Source organism: Heterodontus francisci, chromosome 4, assembly GCF_036365525.1.
Source record: "Heterodontus francisci isolate sHetFra1 chromosome 4, sHetFra1.hap1, whole genome shotgun sequence".
Lineage (NCBI taxonomy): Eukaryota > Metazoa > Chordata > Chondrichthyes > Heterodontiformes > Heterodontidae > Heterodontus > Heterodontus francisci.
In genome coordinates, this window is record NC_090374.1 from 10,727,500 (window position 1) to 10,745,418 (window position 17,919).

Genomic DNA, 17,919 nt, shown 5'->3' on the forward strand with positions numbered 1-17,919 from the left:
GCCAATATATCCTTCCTAAGGTGTGGTGCCCAGAACTGCTCACAGTAACTCCAGGTGTGGTCTGCTATGACCAAGGCGGGAGTCTTTTGGGCCTCCTTATCTCGAGAGACAATGCAAAGTTTGTTTAATCACTCCTTATAATTTAATCCTCGGAGTCCAGGTTTCATTCTGCTAAATCTACACTACCCTCTTTCCAAGGCCAATATATCCTTCCTAAGGTGTGGTGCCCAGAACTGCTCACAGTAACTCCAGGTGTGGTCTGCTATGACCAAGGCGGGAGTAATGCACTGTTATTTCAGTCCCACTACTCCATAGGACATAGCATATTCATAAAGTTTCCCATCTACCAGAAAATAGCCAAATTAAACACTTTATTTGTCCCCCAGAATAAAGCACACCAAACCAGGTTTCTTTAAACAACAAAATTAACTCTTTATTAATAAACTAAGGCTTAAATAATAATGGGAAGACTCTATATGTGAAAGGATTCTTTTCAAACTTCTTATTCTTCCTAACCCTCATGCACACAGACATACATTAAAAACAACAGTTATCCAGTTTATAAAAGGATGTTTTGGATTACAACTGTTTCTTAGGAATAATAATTAGGTTGTAACATTCTGATAGGATAGTGTCGGGTCAGTGAGGTGTCCCAGAGTCGAATAGTCAGATGCCACTCAAAATCTCTCCAGGCGAGGTTGATAAACAGTCTGTGATGGGTAGGCGCTCATGGCACTTTGTCTGCAGCAGGTGTCACATAGATCATTCAGCAAATGGTGTAGAAACAGGTCTACTTGGGTTTTGAAATAACAGTCCAGCAATAGAAGCTTTTTTAAGCTTACCAGATCTCCCAAAACATAAGAGGCAACAGGAATCACTCCTGAGGCAGAGATTTTCAGAGACTGGAAACAATAGGAATCTGCCGTCTTTCAAAATGCAGGGCTTCCTCTTGGCAATGGAGCCTTTCTCTACAGACAGCAGCAACTCCTCTTTTCCTGGGTCTTTTTTCTCTCTAGGGGTCTTTTCCTCCCTCCGGGCAGACCACAGCCACCACCTCAAATGTACAATATCTTTTTACAGGAGAGGCAAACCTTCTTTTCATCAAGGTCTTTTTCTCTGGTCTACCAAAACCAGGTCCCAACCAGTTTGTTCTGCCTCCTGTCTGTCCAGCATACCTGTCTTTTATAATGCAGATGTGAAACTGAAACACTAACGATCAGGTCATGTGACCTGGCATATCCCTTGCTGTTGTTTGGAACAGGTGTCTTGCAGTCTGTCCCACTCAGTTCAAACACCAAGCTTTAGCATTCAATGTGCACAGAAAATCCTTTTTTTCTCAGTCTTTTTAAAACGCACAGAATTTCAAGCTTTCAAAATAAAAAACAAAACTCTCGTCACAGGTCTAACCAGGGCTTTGTATAGCTGAAGCAAAACTTCTACCCCCTTGAGTTCTAGTCCTCAAGATAGAAAAGCCAGCATTCCACTTGCCTCTTCCGTTATTTTTTGTACCTGTTCATGACATTTTAATGATCTGTATACCTGGACCACCATGTCTTTTTTTTATTTATTTTTTCATGGGATGTGGGCATTGCTGGCAAGGCCAGCATTTATTGCCCTTCCTTAATTGCCCTTGACAACTGAGTGGTTTGCTCGGCTATTTCAGAGGGTGGTTAAGAGTCAACCACATTGCTGTGGGTCTGAAGTCACATGTAGGCCAGACCGGGTAAGGACAGCAGATTTCCTTCCCTCAAGGACATTAGTGAACCAGGTGGATTTTGATGACAATTGATGATAGTTTCATGGCACCATTACTAAGACTAGCTTTCAATTCCAGATTTTTATTTATCAATTGAATTTAAATTCCACCAGCTGCCATGGTGGGATTTGAACCCATGTCCTCAGAGCATTAGCCTGGGCCTCTGGATTACGAGTTCAGTGACATTACCACTGTGCCATTGTCTCCCCTTCTCTTCGGACCTCCACTATTTCTATTTTTTTCCCATTTAGAAAGTACCCTGTTCTATCCTTTTTAGGTCCAAAGTGGATGACCTCACGTTTGCCTACATTGAAATCCATTTGCCACAGTTTGGTCCATTCATTTAATCTATTGAAGTGATTTCATCCTTAATCACTAAGGCTACTCCTTTCTTCCACTCTTTCCTGTCGACCTTCAAGGACAGTATGGGTTACCTAGAGTGTAAAGTTCCCTCCATACTGGCAGGGGCACTAGTTATTTTGTACATTACATCACTTCTGTAATGTATAGCACATCATTGGACTTGAGGCAGGTACAATTGGTTTCAGCTCTTGCTCAGTGATAACAATCGCTTCTGAGTCCGAAGGTTGTAGGTTCGAGTCACATTTGAGGACATTTCCCAGGCTAACAATTCAGTGCAGGACTGAGGGAGTGAACGGTGCTTTATAAGTGCAAGTTGTTTATTTCTGTTATGTACCCTGGTATTTGAACTTCTCATTATTTCGGATCAACTCTGTCAGTTCCTTATGATAATCTTCAATACTTCAGTTCCAACCTGAACTCTCCTTTCAAAAGGAAAGTGCAGTCCTTTCCTTTGGAGGGTACCTCCCCTTGGATCAAACCATTGCCATCTCTCACGGACTCTGCGAAATCCACATGGACTGCAGTGGTTCAAGAAGGCAGCTCACCACCATCTTCTCAAGGGCAATTAGGGATGGGCAGTAAATGCTGGCCTAACCAGCAACGCCCACATCCCAAGAATAAATCAAATTTAAAAATGGTTTTGCACCATTCCTCCAGTCAAGAAATGCTTGTGGATTGGAAGCAGGGCCAGTGAATTTTCTGATCACGGAGACTTCCTACACTTTCATTTTGTCACTATACAGATTGCTGTTCAGATTACTTCTAGTATACTGTGGCCAGTTTTGCTTCCCCCAGACGGCAGGCGATATGGTGACCTTGGAAATGATCCAGAGGAGAGCTATGAGAAAGATTCCTGGCTTAAAGAATCTCAGCTACTCAGATAAGCTCAAGGCCTTTTGTCTATTTACTTTGGAGCCGCACAGACTTAGAGGGGTCCTGATAGAAACATAGAATGATACAGCAATGAAGGAGCCCATTCGGTCCATCCTGCCTGTGCTGGCTCTTTGCAACAGCTATCCAATTAATCCCAATCCCTTAGTCTTTCCCCTCACCCTGCAAATCTTTTTCTCTTCAAATATTTAGCCATTTCCCTTTTGGGTGAGCGGAGGGGTTAGGGGAGGAGGGAGGTAGGGAAGGGAAAGGGCTGGAAGGAGGGGAAGGATGGCGTGAGAGGGGCTTGTGGAGGGGAAGGGGTAGGATGTGTCCACTCATGGTGCTCCAGCCTTCATGGTGTGTGGGGCAGTCTAGATTGATCAGCTGGTCCGTTCTTGTCCACATGTTAGTAACTGAAGCTGTGGTTTTATCTTCGGCAGGCAGTGCCAATCTACAGTCTGGTTCCCGCCACGATGAGGGATGCCTGGGTGATCAGACAGAACCTGGAGCGGGCTATCCATGACTACGAGGCAGAGTACAGCGTGTGTAAGTGCGCCCCATGCAGGAATGGTGGTACGGTGATCCTGCTGGATGGGCAGTGTCGGTGTTTGTGCAGCAACAAGTTCCAGGGTTTAGCCTGCGAAACACCAAAACTACAACATAAAGGGAAAGGTAAGCCAGCGCATGGGCTCGATGGGAAAGCCATCGGGTGGAATGGGTCGGGGGGGCAGTGAATCACCCAATTTCCTGAGGAGCTAAGTTGATGTCCATTCCTCTACAGATATCACCGGTGTCTGGCTGATGGTCTAGCGGGAGATTTAGGAGCCCTTCCCCCACTCCCTCGCCTTCCAGTCAACCAACCACAAATTTTCAGGACCTGGGTGTTTAGCAGGAGAGATGGTTACACTGGGATCGTACCGGCTTGAACTCCGACCCACACCCCTGCCAAATTTTACCAGATAAAGGGGAGGGGTCTCTTATGCGTGTTGGGGGGAGGTGGTGGTGCTACATTAAGAAATATTCTCAAAACTCTGGCCACCCCAGTAATCTCCGGAGGGTCGGGTGGACCCCAGTAATCTCCGGAGGGTAGGGTGGACCCCAGTAATCTCCGGAGGGTCGGGTGGACCCCAGTAATCTCCGGAGGGTAGGGTGGACCCCAATAATCTCCGGAGGGTCGAGTGGACCCCAGTAATCTCCGGAGGGTAGGGTGGACCCCAGTAATCTCCGGAGGGTCAAGTGGACCCCAGTAATCTCCGGAGGGTCGAGTGGACCCCAGTAATCTCCGGAGGGTCGGGTGGACCCCAGTAATCTCCGGAGGGTAGGGTGGACCCCAGTAATCTCCGGAGGGTCAAGTGGACCCCAGTAATCTCCGGAGGGTCGAGTGGACCCCAGTAATCTCCGGAGGGTCGAGTGGACCCCAGTAATCTCCGGAGGGTCGAGTGGACCCCAGTAATCTCCGGAGGGTAGGGTGGACCCCAGTAATCTCCGGAGGGTAGGGTGGACCCCAGTAATCTCCGGAGGGTCAAGTGGACCCCAGTAATCTCCGGAGGGTCGAGTGGACCCCAGTAATCTCCGGAGGGTCGGGTGGACCCCAGTAATCTCCGGAGGGTCGAGTGGACCCCAGTAATCTCCGGAGGGTCGGGTGGACCCCAGTAATCTCCGGAGGGTCGAGTGGACCCCAGTAATCTCCGGAGGGTCGAGTGGACCCCAGTAATCTCCGGAGGGTCGGGTGGACCCAAGTAATGCCAGTATCACGCGATGTGCCTGCTGAGACTAGCAAGTAACTGTGACTACACCGTCCTGCAATCAAGATTGAGGGAGCAGGACTATCCACACCCCCTTGCCACACACTCTGCACCCACCCCTCTGCCACCCCCCCCACCCCAGTGAGGCTCTGAATCTTACAGGCCCCCCTCCCCACCCAGAATATTGTAGAATTTGGCAGGGAAGCAGCGTATCTCCTTGCCAGTCTTTCCATTCTCCTGCCAGAGGGAGTCCTGTGAATGGGCCGAGAATATTCAGGGTGGCGGGGGTAGCGTAGTGGTCCAGGTTTTTAAATGGCCAGTGATGTGGGTAATATAATTGGTACGGGAGCAAGTCTGGGACTGAGCACAGTAACAGGAACGTCACATAAACAAACCCACTGGAGTGAGATTACACCAACCCAGCAGGGCAGGCACGATCATTAACATCTGGAACTGACACCCAGCAAAAGGCAGGCACAGAGGAATAGGTGAGGGGTGGGGTGGGGGCGGGGCAAGGGGAGGTGGGGACAACTGAAGGAAGGGGAACAGGCAAGGGGAGGGAGGAACTGCAGTAATGGGGAGAAGGTGGAAGGGAGAACAGGCATGGGGGTGAAAAGGGTGGAAGGAGGGGGAACAGGGGTGAGGGGGAACAGTGGTGGAAGGAGGAAGGGAGAAGGGTCGGGGGATCAGGGGTGAGGGGAATGAGGTCGAGGGATCAACGTCATTCTGTCTGTGATTATTGACAATCCTGCTCACAGCATCAAAGCAGCACCTACACCACACGGAGTGTAGCATTTCAAGATGGCAGCCACACTGCCTCCTCTTGGCGATGGGCAATAAGTGCTAGCCTAGCCAGTGTCACCCATATCTAAAGACGGGTAAAGGAAGGATATTCAATGTGTAAAGAGGGAATAAAATGTATCCCTTTCTCTTCTGTGAGCAGCAGGTTACACGGATGGCCAATGGAGTTGCTGGTCCTCCTGCAACAACAGTCAACGAGTGCGTACCCGGCAGTGCCTGGGTACTCAGGGTGGGGGTGCCGTGTGCCAGGGGGAGAACGAGAGCACCCGCTACTGCTGAGGTAAAGAGTTCCCCACATGGTTCATAGAAATCCATGTGATCGCGTGTCAGAGTCTGGAGCAGTAAGAGGAGATTATCCCCAGGAGACCCAGTGAACAAAAAAGACAGATTTGCATTTAAGTAGCACCTTTCATGACCTCAGTACTTTCTCTGCAGCCAATGAAGTACTTCGAAAGGGTAGTCACTGTTGTAATATAAGGAATTTCTGAGGAAATGTGCACATAGCTTCCACAAACAGCCATGAGATAACGGCATGGTGTTGATTGAGGCATAAATATTGGCAGCACGTGGGGGAGGAACCCCATCTGCTCTTCCAAACAGTGCCATGGGATCTGCTCTTCCAAACAGTGCCATGGGATCTGCTCTTCCAAACAGTGCCATGGGATCTGCTCTTGCAAACAGTGCCATGGGATCTGCTCTTCCATACAGTGCCATGGGATCTGCTCTTCCAAACAGTGCCATGGGATCTGCTCTTGCAAACAGTGCCATGGGATCTGCTCTTCCAAACAGTGCCATGGGATCTGCTCTTGCAAACAGTGCCATGGGATCTGCTCTTCCAAACAGTGCCATGGGATCTGCTCTTCCAAACAGTGCCATGGGATCTGCTCTTGCAAACAGTGCCATGGGATCTGCTCTTCCATACAGTGCCATGGGATCTGCTCTTCCAAACAGTGCCATGGGATCTGCTCTTCCATACAGTGCCATGGGATCTGCTCTTCCAAACAGTGCCATGGGATCTGCTCTTGCAAACAGTGCCATGGGATCTGCTCTTCCAAACAGTGCCATGGGATCTGCTCTTGCAAACAGTGCCATGGGATCTGCTCTTCCAAACAGTGCCATGGGATCTGCTCTTGCAAACAGTGCCATGGGATCTGCTCTTCCAAACAGTGCCATGGGATCTGCTCTTGCAAACAGTGCCATGGGATCTGCTCTTCCAAACAGTGCCATGGGATCTGCTCTTCCAAACAGTGCCATGGGATCTGCTTTTCCAAACAGTGCCATGGGATCTGCTCTTCCAAACAGTGCCATGGGATCTGCTCTTGCAAACAGTGCCATGGGATCTGCTCTTCCAAACAGTGCCATGGGATCTGCTCTTGCAAACAGTGCCATGGGATCTGCTCTTCCAAACAGTGCCATGGGATCCTTAAGAAAAGCAGAAAATGCTGGAAATATTCAGCAGGTCTGGCAGCATCTATGGAGAGAGAAGCAGTTAGGAAAGGGTGGGAGTGTTGAGGGTGACTAAGGAGTGGACCAGGACATTGCAGAGGGAATGGTCACCTTGGAATGCTGACAAGGGAGAAGAAGTGAAGATGTGTTTGGTAGTGGCATCACGCTGGAGGTGGCGGAAATGGTGGAGGATGATCTGTTGAATATGGAGGCTGATGGAGTGGTAGGTCAGGACAAGGGAACCTTATTGTGGTTCTGGGAGGGAGGGGAAGGGGCGAGGGCAGAGGTGCGTGAAATAGATCGGATAGGGTTGAAGACTCTGTCAACCACAGTGGGGGGAGGGGAGTCCTCAGTTGAGGAGAAAGGAAGACACATCGGAAGCACAAGTATGGAAGGTTCCATAATCCGAACAGATGAGACAGAGACGGAGAAACTGGGAGAAAGGAAGAGTCTTTACGGGAAGCAGGGTGTGAGGAAGTGTAATCGAGGTAGCTGTGAGAGTCCATGGGCTTATAGTGAAAATTGGTTTGTAGCCTATCCCCAGAAATACAGACAGAGAAGTCAAGGAAGGGAAGGGAAGAGTCAGAGATGGAACATCTGAAGGTGAGAGAAGGGTGGAAATTGGAAACATAGTCAATGAAATTTCCAGTTCAGGACTAGGGCAGGAAATGGCACTGCTACAGTCATCAATGACCCAGAAGAAGAGGTGAGGGAGGGCACCTGAGGAGGTCTGGAACAAAGAATGTTCGACCTATAGACAGGCATAACTAGGACCCATGCAGGTACCCATAGCAACACCTTTTATTTGGAGGAAGTGAGTGGAGTTGAAGGAGAAGTCATTCAATGTGAGAACAAGTTCAGCCAGGCTGAGTAGGATGGTGGTGGATGGGGACTGGTTGGTCCTCTATTCAAGGAAGAAAAATAGAAACATAGAAAGTTTACAGCACAGAAGGAGGCGACTCGGCCCATCACGGCTGCATCGGCTGAAACCCTGCCTAATCCCATCTTCCATTTGGTCCGTAGCCCTACAGATTACGGCACTTGAGGTGCATATCCAGAATCCTTTTAAATGAGATGAGGGTAAAGGCCTGCTCGGGTCTGCAATCGAAACCCAACCCGAGCCCGACAGAACCACATCCAACCCGAGCCCTACCCGGCCCAAGTCTTTTGACTTTATCCCGCACCCGACCCGACCCGACCCAACCCGACCACTGGAATGAAGTTGATTATATTAAAGAGGTTGTGCTCTATCTTGGACGGAATTGCTCACTGCAGACGAGTGCGGAGTCTGGATGCACATTTCCCGCCTTGATGCCCTGGCTGTCACTGTGTCCAAACCGGCCCGACCCGAGCCGAGCCCGAATGTCAGACCCGGAGGAGCGACCTGCTCCGACCCAAACCTCACACATGTCGTCGGGCCCAGTCGGGTTTGGGTTGGGTAGCCATGATCTAGTTGAGGGTCTTATTACCCTTTCAGGCAGTGAGTTCCAGACCATCACCACACTCTGGGTGAAAACATTTTTCCTCATCGCCCCTCTAATCTTTCTCCCAATCACTTTAAATCTATGCCCCCCGAGTTACTGACCTCTCTGCAAAGGTAAATAGGCACCTCCATCCACTCCATCCAGGCCCTTCACAATTTTGTACATCTTAATCAAATCTTCCCTCAGCCTCCTCTGTTCCAAGGAGAACAACCCCAGCCTATCCAATCTTTCCTCATAGCTACATTTTTCCAGTCTTGGCAACATCCTCGTAAATCTCCTCTGTATCCTCTCTAGTGCAATTACATCCTTTCTGTGTTGAGGTGACCAGAACTGCACACAGTACTCAAGTTGTGGCCTAACCAATGAGTTATACAGTTCTAGCATAACCTCCCTGCTCTAGTATTCTATACATCAGCTAATGTGGAGTTTGCAAGTTCTCCCTGTGTCTGCGTGGGTTTTCTCCGGGTGCTCCGGTTTCCTCCCACAAGCCAAAAGACTTGCAGGTTGATAGGTAAATTGGCCATTATAAATTGTCACTAGTATAGGTAGGTGGTAGGGAAATATAGGGACAGGTGGGGATGTTTGGTAGGAATATGGGATTAGTGTAGGATTAGTATAAATTGGTGGTTGATGTTCGGCACAGACTCGGTGGGCCGAAGGGCCTGTTTCAGTGCTGTATCTCTAATCTAATCTAATCTAAAGGGAAGGATTCTATATGCCGTCTTAACCACCTTATCGACCTGCCCTGCCTCCTTCAGGGATCTGTGGACATTCACTCCAAGGTCCTTCACTTCCTCTACACTTCTCAGTATTTTCCAATTAATCATGTATTCCTTTGCCTTGTTTGACCTCCCCAAATGTATCACCTCACACTCCTCCAAGTTGAATTCCATTTGCCACTTTTCTGCTCATCTGATCAGACCATCAATATTTTCCTGCAGCATACAGCTATCCTCCTTGCTATCTACCACACGGCCAATCTTTGTGTCGTCCTCAAACTTCTTGATCATGCCCTCTACATTTACGTCCAAATCGTTAATATCTCCCACAGAAAGCAGGGGACCCAGTACTGAGCCCTGCGGAACGCCACTGGAAACAGCCCTCCAGACGCAATTACCCTTTGTTTCCTGTCACTGAGCCAATTTTGTATCCACCTTGCTGCATTTCCCTGGATCCCATGGGATTTTTTCTTTTAACCAGTCTGCCATGTGGGACCTTGTCAAAAGCCTTGCTAAATCCATGTAGACCACATTAACCACACTACCCTCATCTATCTTCTTTGTTACTTCTTCAAAAAATTCAATCAAGCTAGTCCGACACGATCATCCCTTAACAAATACATGCTGACTATCCTTGATTAACCTGTGCCTTTCTAAGTGATAGTTGATCCTGTCTCAGAATTGATTCCAATAATTTTACCAGTATTGAGGTTAGACTGACTGACCTGTAATTATTCGGTCTATCCTTCGCTCCCTTTTTAAGCAAAGGTACAAGATTAGCAAATCTCCAATCCTCTGGCACCACACCTGTATCCAGTGAGGACTGGAAAATGATGGTTAGACCCTCTGCTGTTTCGTCTCTTGCTTCTTTTAACAGCCTGGGGTACATTTCATCTGCCCCTGGTGATTTATCAACTTTCAAGGATGCTAACCCCATTAATACTTCCTCTCTCCCTGTGTTTATCACATCCAATACTTCACACTCCTCCTCCTTAACTACAATATCTGCATCATCCCCCTCTTTTGTGAAGACAGATGCAAAGTATTCATTAAGAACCATCCCAACATCTTCCACCCTACACATAGGTTACCTTTATGGTCTTTTATGGGCCCTAATCTCTCCTTAGTTATCCTCTTACTCTTAATGTATTGATAAAACATCTTTGGATTCACCTTGATTTTACTTGCCAGTATTCTTTCATGCCCTCTCTTTGCTTTCCTAATTTCCTTTTTGATTTCACCCCTCCATTTTCTATACTCCTCTAGGTTTCTGTAGTATTGAGTTCTCGGTGTTGGACATAAGCTTTCCTTTTCTGCCTTATTTTACCCCGTAAGCTTCCTGACATCCAGGGGGCTCTAGATTTGGTCGTCTCACCCTTTCTTTTGTGGGAACATGTTTACTCTGAACCCCTTGAATCTCCCCTTTGAATGCTCTTGTATTTTCACGTGTCCCCTCATTCTCCCTGTCTCTCTTTGTTTCCCATTCCACTCTCTGGCATTGATCCACACTCTGTGTAATAGTGTGAAACTGGTGATTGTGTGTCAACGGCCCGTTTTACATTTTGCAATCTTTATTTCTGCTGACTGCAGCCTGTTCTTTCTGTTCTCTGGAAAAAGATTCTAGACTCAATGGTATATGTTTCATTTGGGATGATATTGATTGAGGGAACTCGTTATGCAGCTTTGTTGCTGACAATAGGAATGGAGAGAGATGTATACCATGCAGCTGTATTGAGATCTCCCATTTTACTCCATTACAGAAGTCTAAATGCCCTCCACTCCCTTTTCAATTTCAGGCCCCTGAAAGTGCAGAGACTGCAAAGAACAAGCTTGCCCCAGGCATCCGATCAACCAACTTCGACAAACCCACAGCGATCATCAGCACTGCTTCTGTTCCTCATTCACACTGAAAATAAACATTTTCAATCTAATCATACATGTCAAAAAACAAAATACGTTTCCAGTTTTTGCATCAAACCAAGACAGGTACAGCACGGGGTTAGATACAGAGTAAAGCTCCCTCAACACTGTCCCCATCAAACACTCCCAGGACAGGTACAGCACTGGGGTTGGCTGCTTCCTAATTGGGTCTCCAAAGTGCATCAACAAGGTGCAGCTGACAGTACTGCAGTCAGTTGCTGGAGGTGCTGCTGGAGAGGGAGTGCTGAGGAGAAACTGCAAAAACTTTGAACAACTTTTGCTGCAGAGGAGGAAAGACTTTTGGATTAAGCCTGTATTTCGAGGTGGGTGTTGAGCACCAGACTCTTATTTCATTTGGACTGTTGTGGGAGGTGGAAGAGGCCAGAAGAACAAGGGGTGGGGGCTATACAATTCTGCAGGGAGCTGTGCAGTTGCACTAAAATTGCAGGGAAGCCCCCTCCCCGCCCCAATTGCCCAGCCTGAGTCAACTGACGCTGCCTGGCTAATATACAGAAGGGGATAAATAGTGCTTGGGCAGCTTCAGATGCCTCCCCCAACCAGAAGACCGTAAGACCAAGTGTGCTGGCAGAGACTGTTTCAAGTGTGCTGTGTGCACCACCTCCAAAAAGGAAAAGAAAGTCATCCCTTACAGCCTGTCTTTCCCTCTCCTCTATTCCCTCAGCCTCTCCCCTAACCTGTTGTTTGTTTGTTTGTTTTGTGCATCTTAAAGTTATTTTCAAGCCTACAATTTGGGGTGGGTTAGCTCTTAGACCCATGGCAAGCCCTTCATCACAGATGGCGGGGCCCTCTACAACCTATGCAGCTGCAGCCTCTGTGGCTGCCCACGTGGCCCCGTCACCCTTTAAATTAATAACATCCAGCCATGGGGTGAAGAGCTATCCCCACCCCAACATGTCCATTGAGGCCTGTGTGAAGGCAATGGCCGAGGTTGTCGGCCCCTCGGCCATTGTTGCGGCCTCAAAGATCTATGGGAAGGCTCTGTTTTTTCTAAAGACCGAGCGGGCCGTGTCCCTGACCCTGACTAAGGGGCTCACTGTGGGGGGGACCTTCCTGCCGGTGGACCCTCTGGGGGCCACTGCGCAGCGGATAATGTTATCCAACGTCCCACCCTTCATTCCCAGTGAGCTCCTCCTCCCCCACCTGCACCATCTGGGGGAGGTGAGGTCAGGGATCACCCCAGTCCGGCTTGGTCTTCGGGAACACAGCCTCCTTCCGCCGCCAGTTATTTATGCAGCTGGCGCGGGAGGAGGACTCGGGAGGCCAATTTAATGTGGAGTTCCAGGGGACGGCCTACCGCGTATTTTGGACCTCGGACGGGGAGCGGTGCCACGTCTGCAAGGAGGTGGGGCATGTTCGTAAGAACTGCCCCAACCTCCCGGCTGCCAGCTCCACCTCAGCGGCCCAGGGTCCTCCCACTCCCCCCACACATCCAACAGACACCGCTCAGTTGGTTCCGGAGGCTGTGGTTTTCACAGCCTCCAGCGGGGAGTGCCCATCCGAGTGGAAGGAAGATGCGGAGGCAAAAGAAACATCAAGAGTCGCGTCCCCTGGACACATTGAAACAACCCGAGCCTGAGCTCAGCCCAAAGCCCGTTCTCACGGAATCCACCTGTCCCAGGGCTGGACTCCGGCCCAGGGTGACTTTAAAAAAAAAAGGCGGAGGCCTCTGATGACATGGAGGTCTCTGAGCCTCTGCGCCCTAGTGGGAAAAAGAGGAGAAAGCACCCCTCCACAGAGGTGACAAGGGGCTCTGAGGTGCAGGGTCCATCTGTTGGAGGGGAGCTGTCTCCTGTTTCGGGTCCTCAGGTTCCCCCTACCATCACCATCAACATTAAGGCTGCAAAGTCTGGGCAGGAGCTCCCTATTCCTCAGGATGGAGGGGACGGGGAGACACCTGCACTTTTGGCCCCTCCAGGGGAAGCCAGTGGAGCCCTGCTTGTTGTGGGGGAGCCTGGGGACGCCGCCCATTCTGCCACTGCCACTGGGTCGGGTGCCCTGAGTAGAGGGGAGGGCGGGCCCCCAAAGGGTCAGCCCTCCCAGCCGGAGTCCACCACCAACCAGGAGACACCTGACCCGGTTATAACCAAGAATGCTGCCCCATCTGCTGGGCCTGTGGGTGCTGGCGGAGCGGGAGATGGCCTCCTTTCTCCGCCTCCGGTCTCGGCTCCGGCTGGATTTCTGGAGTCGGGAACTTCTGTCTCCCCTGGACCACTCATTGGCCTGGAGACGGAGGTGGAGGGGGGTCCTGAACTGCTGGCGCCCACATGCTCCAGTTTTGCAATAGAACCGAGAGAGGACTCCTCCGCCATCGATCCTGGGGGTGGGATCGTGACGGAGGCAGGTTCAGCTGGGGCGGCCCGAACGTCCGCCCCACAGTGTGTGGTGGATGTGTCAGCCACTGGCGGTGACGACCCGGAGGAGGATGGGGATTCGGTGTGGGGCACGGAGGATGACCTTGATTCCATCGCCAGTGAGGTGGTGGAGTCCCTCGTGCCTCCCACTGAATCTCCTCTCATCCCCACGGCGGAACTCCGGGATTTCCTCGTGGCTTGCAGGGGTTGCCACGATAAAGTTCAGCTGGCCTCAGCCGTTGGTCGAATCTGGCGCTGATCATCCAGTCCGTCCGTGCCGCCCTGAAGAAAGCGGGCAAGCGCGCGGGCGTGAAACTGGTTGAGAGGCGCCGTTTTAATGTATTCCTCAATGGGTTGCTGGGGGAGTGGAAGGCCAGGTGCACTTCCACTCCCTCCTCATAGTGAGATGTTGGTGACGGGTTTAAAGTACCTTTGACATGAAAATAGCCATAGCCAAGCTCAACATTAACGGCAGCAGGGAGTCTCACCGCAGATTTCACAATCTCTCAGTCCTCAGGGAAGAGAGATACGCGGTGAGCTTTCTGCAGGAAACCCACACCGTTCCGGGAGACGAAGCCACCTGGCTCCTGGAGTGGCAGGGTGGGGTCTACATGAGTCACCTCACCCCTATTTCTAGTGGGGTGGCTATCTTGTTGGCCCCGACTTTTCAGCCGGAGATCTTGGGGGTCAAGGGGCTAGTGCCAGGCCGCTTGCTCCACCTCGCCATTCGCCTGGGTAGCGTGCCGCTCCACTTTGTGAATGTGTACGCGCCCAGGCCCGGCGCGTTGCAAGCGCGCTTCTTTGAAGAAGTGTCCACTCTCTTGAGCTGCATCGATAGCAGCGAGTGCATCATCCTCGGGGGGGGTGGATTTCAACTGCACCCTCGAGGTGGGGGATCGCTCCAGTCCCCAGCGCGGCCAAGCGTCGGTGGAGAAGTTGAGGGGACTGATCAGCTCCCTTAACGTGGTGGACGGCTGGTGGAATATCCATCCCGACTCCAGCGCCTTCACGTGGAGGTCTGGAGGAGGAGGGTCCCGAATCGACCGCCTCTACATTTCGTAGGCGTACGTCTCCCGCGTCTCGGCGGCCTCCATGCGGCTGGTGCTGTGCTTGGACCACTGCCTGGTGTGGGCGGAGTTCACTCCGCTCTGCACGCGGGCGGGGTCCACATACTGGCACTTGAACAACCTGGAGGACGTGCGATTTCGGGACTCGTTCTGTCGATTCTGGGCCGACTGGAGAAGGAAGCAGGGGGGCTTCCCCTCCTTGAGGCTATGGTGGGATGTGGGCAAGACTCACATCCGCGTCTTTGGGCACCTGGGGCGGTGGGGCGTGGGCTGGGAGGAGGATCTCCTCGCCGGTCTGCTCTTGTGCTTGGCCAAGGTGGCAATTCACAGGTCCAGGCTGCAGGCTGTCCGGGGTCCGTCCTCCCTGATTGCCTGACCCTCTTCCGCGGTTACGTTCGCGCCCGGGTGTCCCTGGAGAAGTAGCATCCATTGTCCGCCGGTACACTTGAGGCTTTCCGCGACTGGTGGGCACCGCAGGGACTGGAGTGCATTGTCGACGCCGAGAATGGCATTTTAATTTGAGTTTTTGATTTATTTATCTGTTTTTAATTAAGCTATTTGAAAAATGTAAATATGTATATAAAGGGGGGCCTGAGGAATAAAGGCCCCCTCGACATTAAAAATGTAAAAGGGGCCTGGGGTATAAAGGCCACCTGAAAAAAAACAGGGTTAGAAAAAAAAACAGCGTTAGATACAGAGTAAAGCTCCCTCTACAATGTCCCATCAAAGACTCCCAGGGCAGGTACAGCTCGGGGTTAGATACAGATTAAAGCTCATTCTACACTCTATTGAGATGCTACAGTGGGGGGGGTTACTGTGAAGGGGGATTAGCAGTTTGCAGTGGGGGATTAGCAGTGTTACAGTGAAGTGGGGGGGGGGTTAGCAGTTTTACAGTGAGGGGGGGGTGGAGTTTTACAGCGGGGGCTTTAAGAGTATTACAGTGAGGGAGGTTTAGTTTTAGTTTAGTTTTAGAGATACAGCACTGAAACAGGCCCTTCAGCCCATCGAGTCTGCACCGACCATCAACCACCCATTTATACTAATCCTATATTCCTACCACATCCTCACCTGTCCCTATATTTTCCTACCACCTACCTATACAAGGGGCAATTTATAATGGCCAATTTACTTATCAACCTACAAGTCTTTTGGCATGTGGGAGGAAACCGGAGCACCCGGAGAAAACCCACGCAGGCACAGGGAGAACTTGCAACAGTGAGTTTACAGTGAGGGGGGTGTTATAGTGAGGAAGGACAGCAGTGTTAGAGTGGGGGGGGAATTACAGTAAGGAGAGTTAGCGGTGTTATAGTGGGTGGGGGTATTACAGTATGGGGGGATATTACTGTGAGGACGGTTAGCGGTGTTACGGGGGGGGTATTACAGTGAGGAAGGTTAGCGGTGTTATAGTGGGGGGGTATTACAGTGAGGGGTGGTTAGCGGTGTTATAGTGGGGGGGGGGGTTACAGTGAGGGGAGTTAGCGGTGTTCTCGTGGGGGGGTATTACAGTGAGGAGGGTTACCGGTGTTACAGGGGGGTGGGTATTACAGTGAGGAGGGTTAGCGGTGTTACAGTGGGTGGGTATTACAGTGAGGAGGGTTAGTGGTGTTGCAGTGGGTGGGTATTACAGTGAGGAGGGTTAGTGGTGTTACAGTGGGTGGGTATTACAGTGAGGAGAGTTAGTGGTGTTACAGTGGGTGGGTATTACAGTGAGGCGGGTTAGCGGTGCAATAGTCGGGGGGTATTACAGTGAGGGGTGGTTAGCGGTGTTATAGTCGGGGGGTATTACAATGAGGTGGGTTAGCGGTGCAATAGTCGGGGAGTATTACAGTGAGGAGGGTTAGCGGTGTTACAATGGGAGTATTACAGTGAGGGGTGGTTAGCGGTGTTACAGTGGCGGGGGTATTACAGTGAGGGGTGGTTTGCGGTTTTGCAGTGGGGGGGGTGTTACAGTGAGCAGGGTTCGCGGTGTTACAGTGGGGGTATTACAGTGAGGAGGGTTAGCTGTGTTACAGTGGGGCGGTATTACAGTGAGGCGGGTTAGCGGTGCAATAGTCGGGGGGTATTACAGTGAGGGGTGGTTAGCGGTGTTATAGTCGGGGGGTATTACAGTGAGGCGGGTTAGCGGTGCAATAGTCGGGGAGTATTACAGTGAGGAGGGTTAGCGGTGTTACAATGGGAGTATTACAGTGAGGGGTGGTTAGCGGTGTTACAGTGGCGGGGGTATTACAGTGAGGGGTGGTTAGCGGTTTTGCAGTGGGGGGGGTGTTACAGTGAGCAGGGTTCGCGGTGTTACAGTGGGGGTATTACAGTGAGGAGGGTTAGCTGTGTTACAGTGGGGCGGTATTACAGTGAGGAAGGTTAACGGTGTTACAGCGCGGGGGTATTACAGTGAGGGGTGCTTAGCAGTGTAATAGTCGGGGGGTATTACAGTGAGGGGTGGTTAGCGGTGTTGTAGTCGGGGGGTATTACAGTAAAGAGAGATAGCGGTGTTGCAGTGGGGTGCGTATTAGAGTGAGGAGGGTTAGCGGTGTTACAGTGGGGGTATTACATTACGGAGGGTTAGCGGTGTTACAGTGTGGGGTATGACGGTGAGGGGTGGTTAACGGTGTTGCAGTGGAGGGGTATTACAGTGAGGAGGGTTAGCGGTGTTACAGTGGAGGGGTATTACAGTGAGGAGGGTTAGCGGTGTTACAGTGGGGGGTATTACAGTGAGGAGAGTGAGTGGTGTTACAGTGGGGGTATTACATTACGGAGGGTTAGCGGTGTTACAGTGGGGGGTATTACAGTGAGGGGTGGTTAGCTGTGTTACAGTGCGGGGGTATTAGTGAGGAGGGTTAGCGGTGTTACAGTGGGGGGTATTACGGTGAGGGGTGGTTAGCGGTGTTACAGTGGGGGGGGTATTACATTGAGGATGGTTAGCGCTGCTCCAGTGGGGGGGGTATTACAGTGAGGGGTGGTTGGCGGTGTTACAGTGGGGTGGGTATTACAGTGAGGGGCGGTTAGCAGTGTTACAGTGGGGGTATTACATTACGGAGGGTTAGCGGTGTTACAGTGGGGGGTATTACGGTGAGGGGTGGTTAGCGGTGTTACAGTGGGGGGGGTATTACAGTGAGGAGGGTTAGCGGTGTTACAGTGGGGGGTATTACAGTGAGGAGAGTGAGTGGTGTTACTGTGGGGGGTATTACAGTGAGGAGGGTTAGTGGTGTTATAGTGGGGGGTATTACAGTGAGGAGGGTTAGTGGTGTTACCGGGGGGGTGTGGTGCAGTGAGGAATGTTAGCGGTGTTACAGTGCGTGGTATTACAATGAGGAGGGTTAGCGGTGTTACAGTGGGGGGGTATTACAGCGAGGGGTGGTTAGCAGTGTTTCAGTGG

General features: G+C 50.9%; 1 protein-coding gene across 1 annotated transcript in view; it reads left to right on the forward strand.

The window, feature by feature from the left end:
• LOC137368886 (complement component C9-like) overlaps positions 1–11,140 on the forward strand; it is an 82,224-nt gene extending 71,084 nt beyond the window's left edge. Inside the window, exons 10-12 of the mRNA XM_068029125.1 lie at positions 3,433–3,664; positions 5,681–5,818; positions 10,984–11,140. Coding sequence (XP_067885226.1) covers positions 3,433–3,664; positions 5,681–5,817 — 369 coding nt within the window. The 3' untranslated portion in view covers position 5,818; positions 10,984–11,140. The remainder of the gene's footprint in view (positions 1–3,432; positions 3,665–5,680; positions 5,819–10,983) is intronic.
• Positions 11,141–17,919: the final 6,779 nt, after the last annotated feature.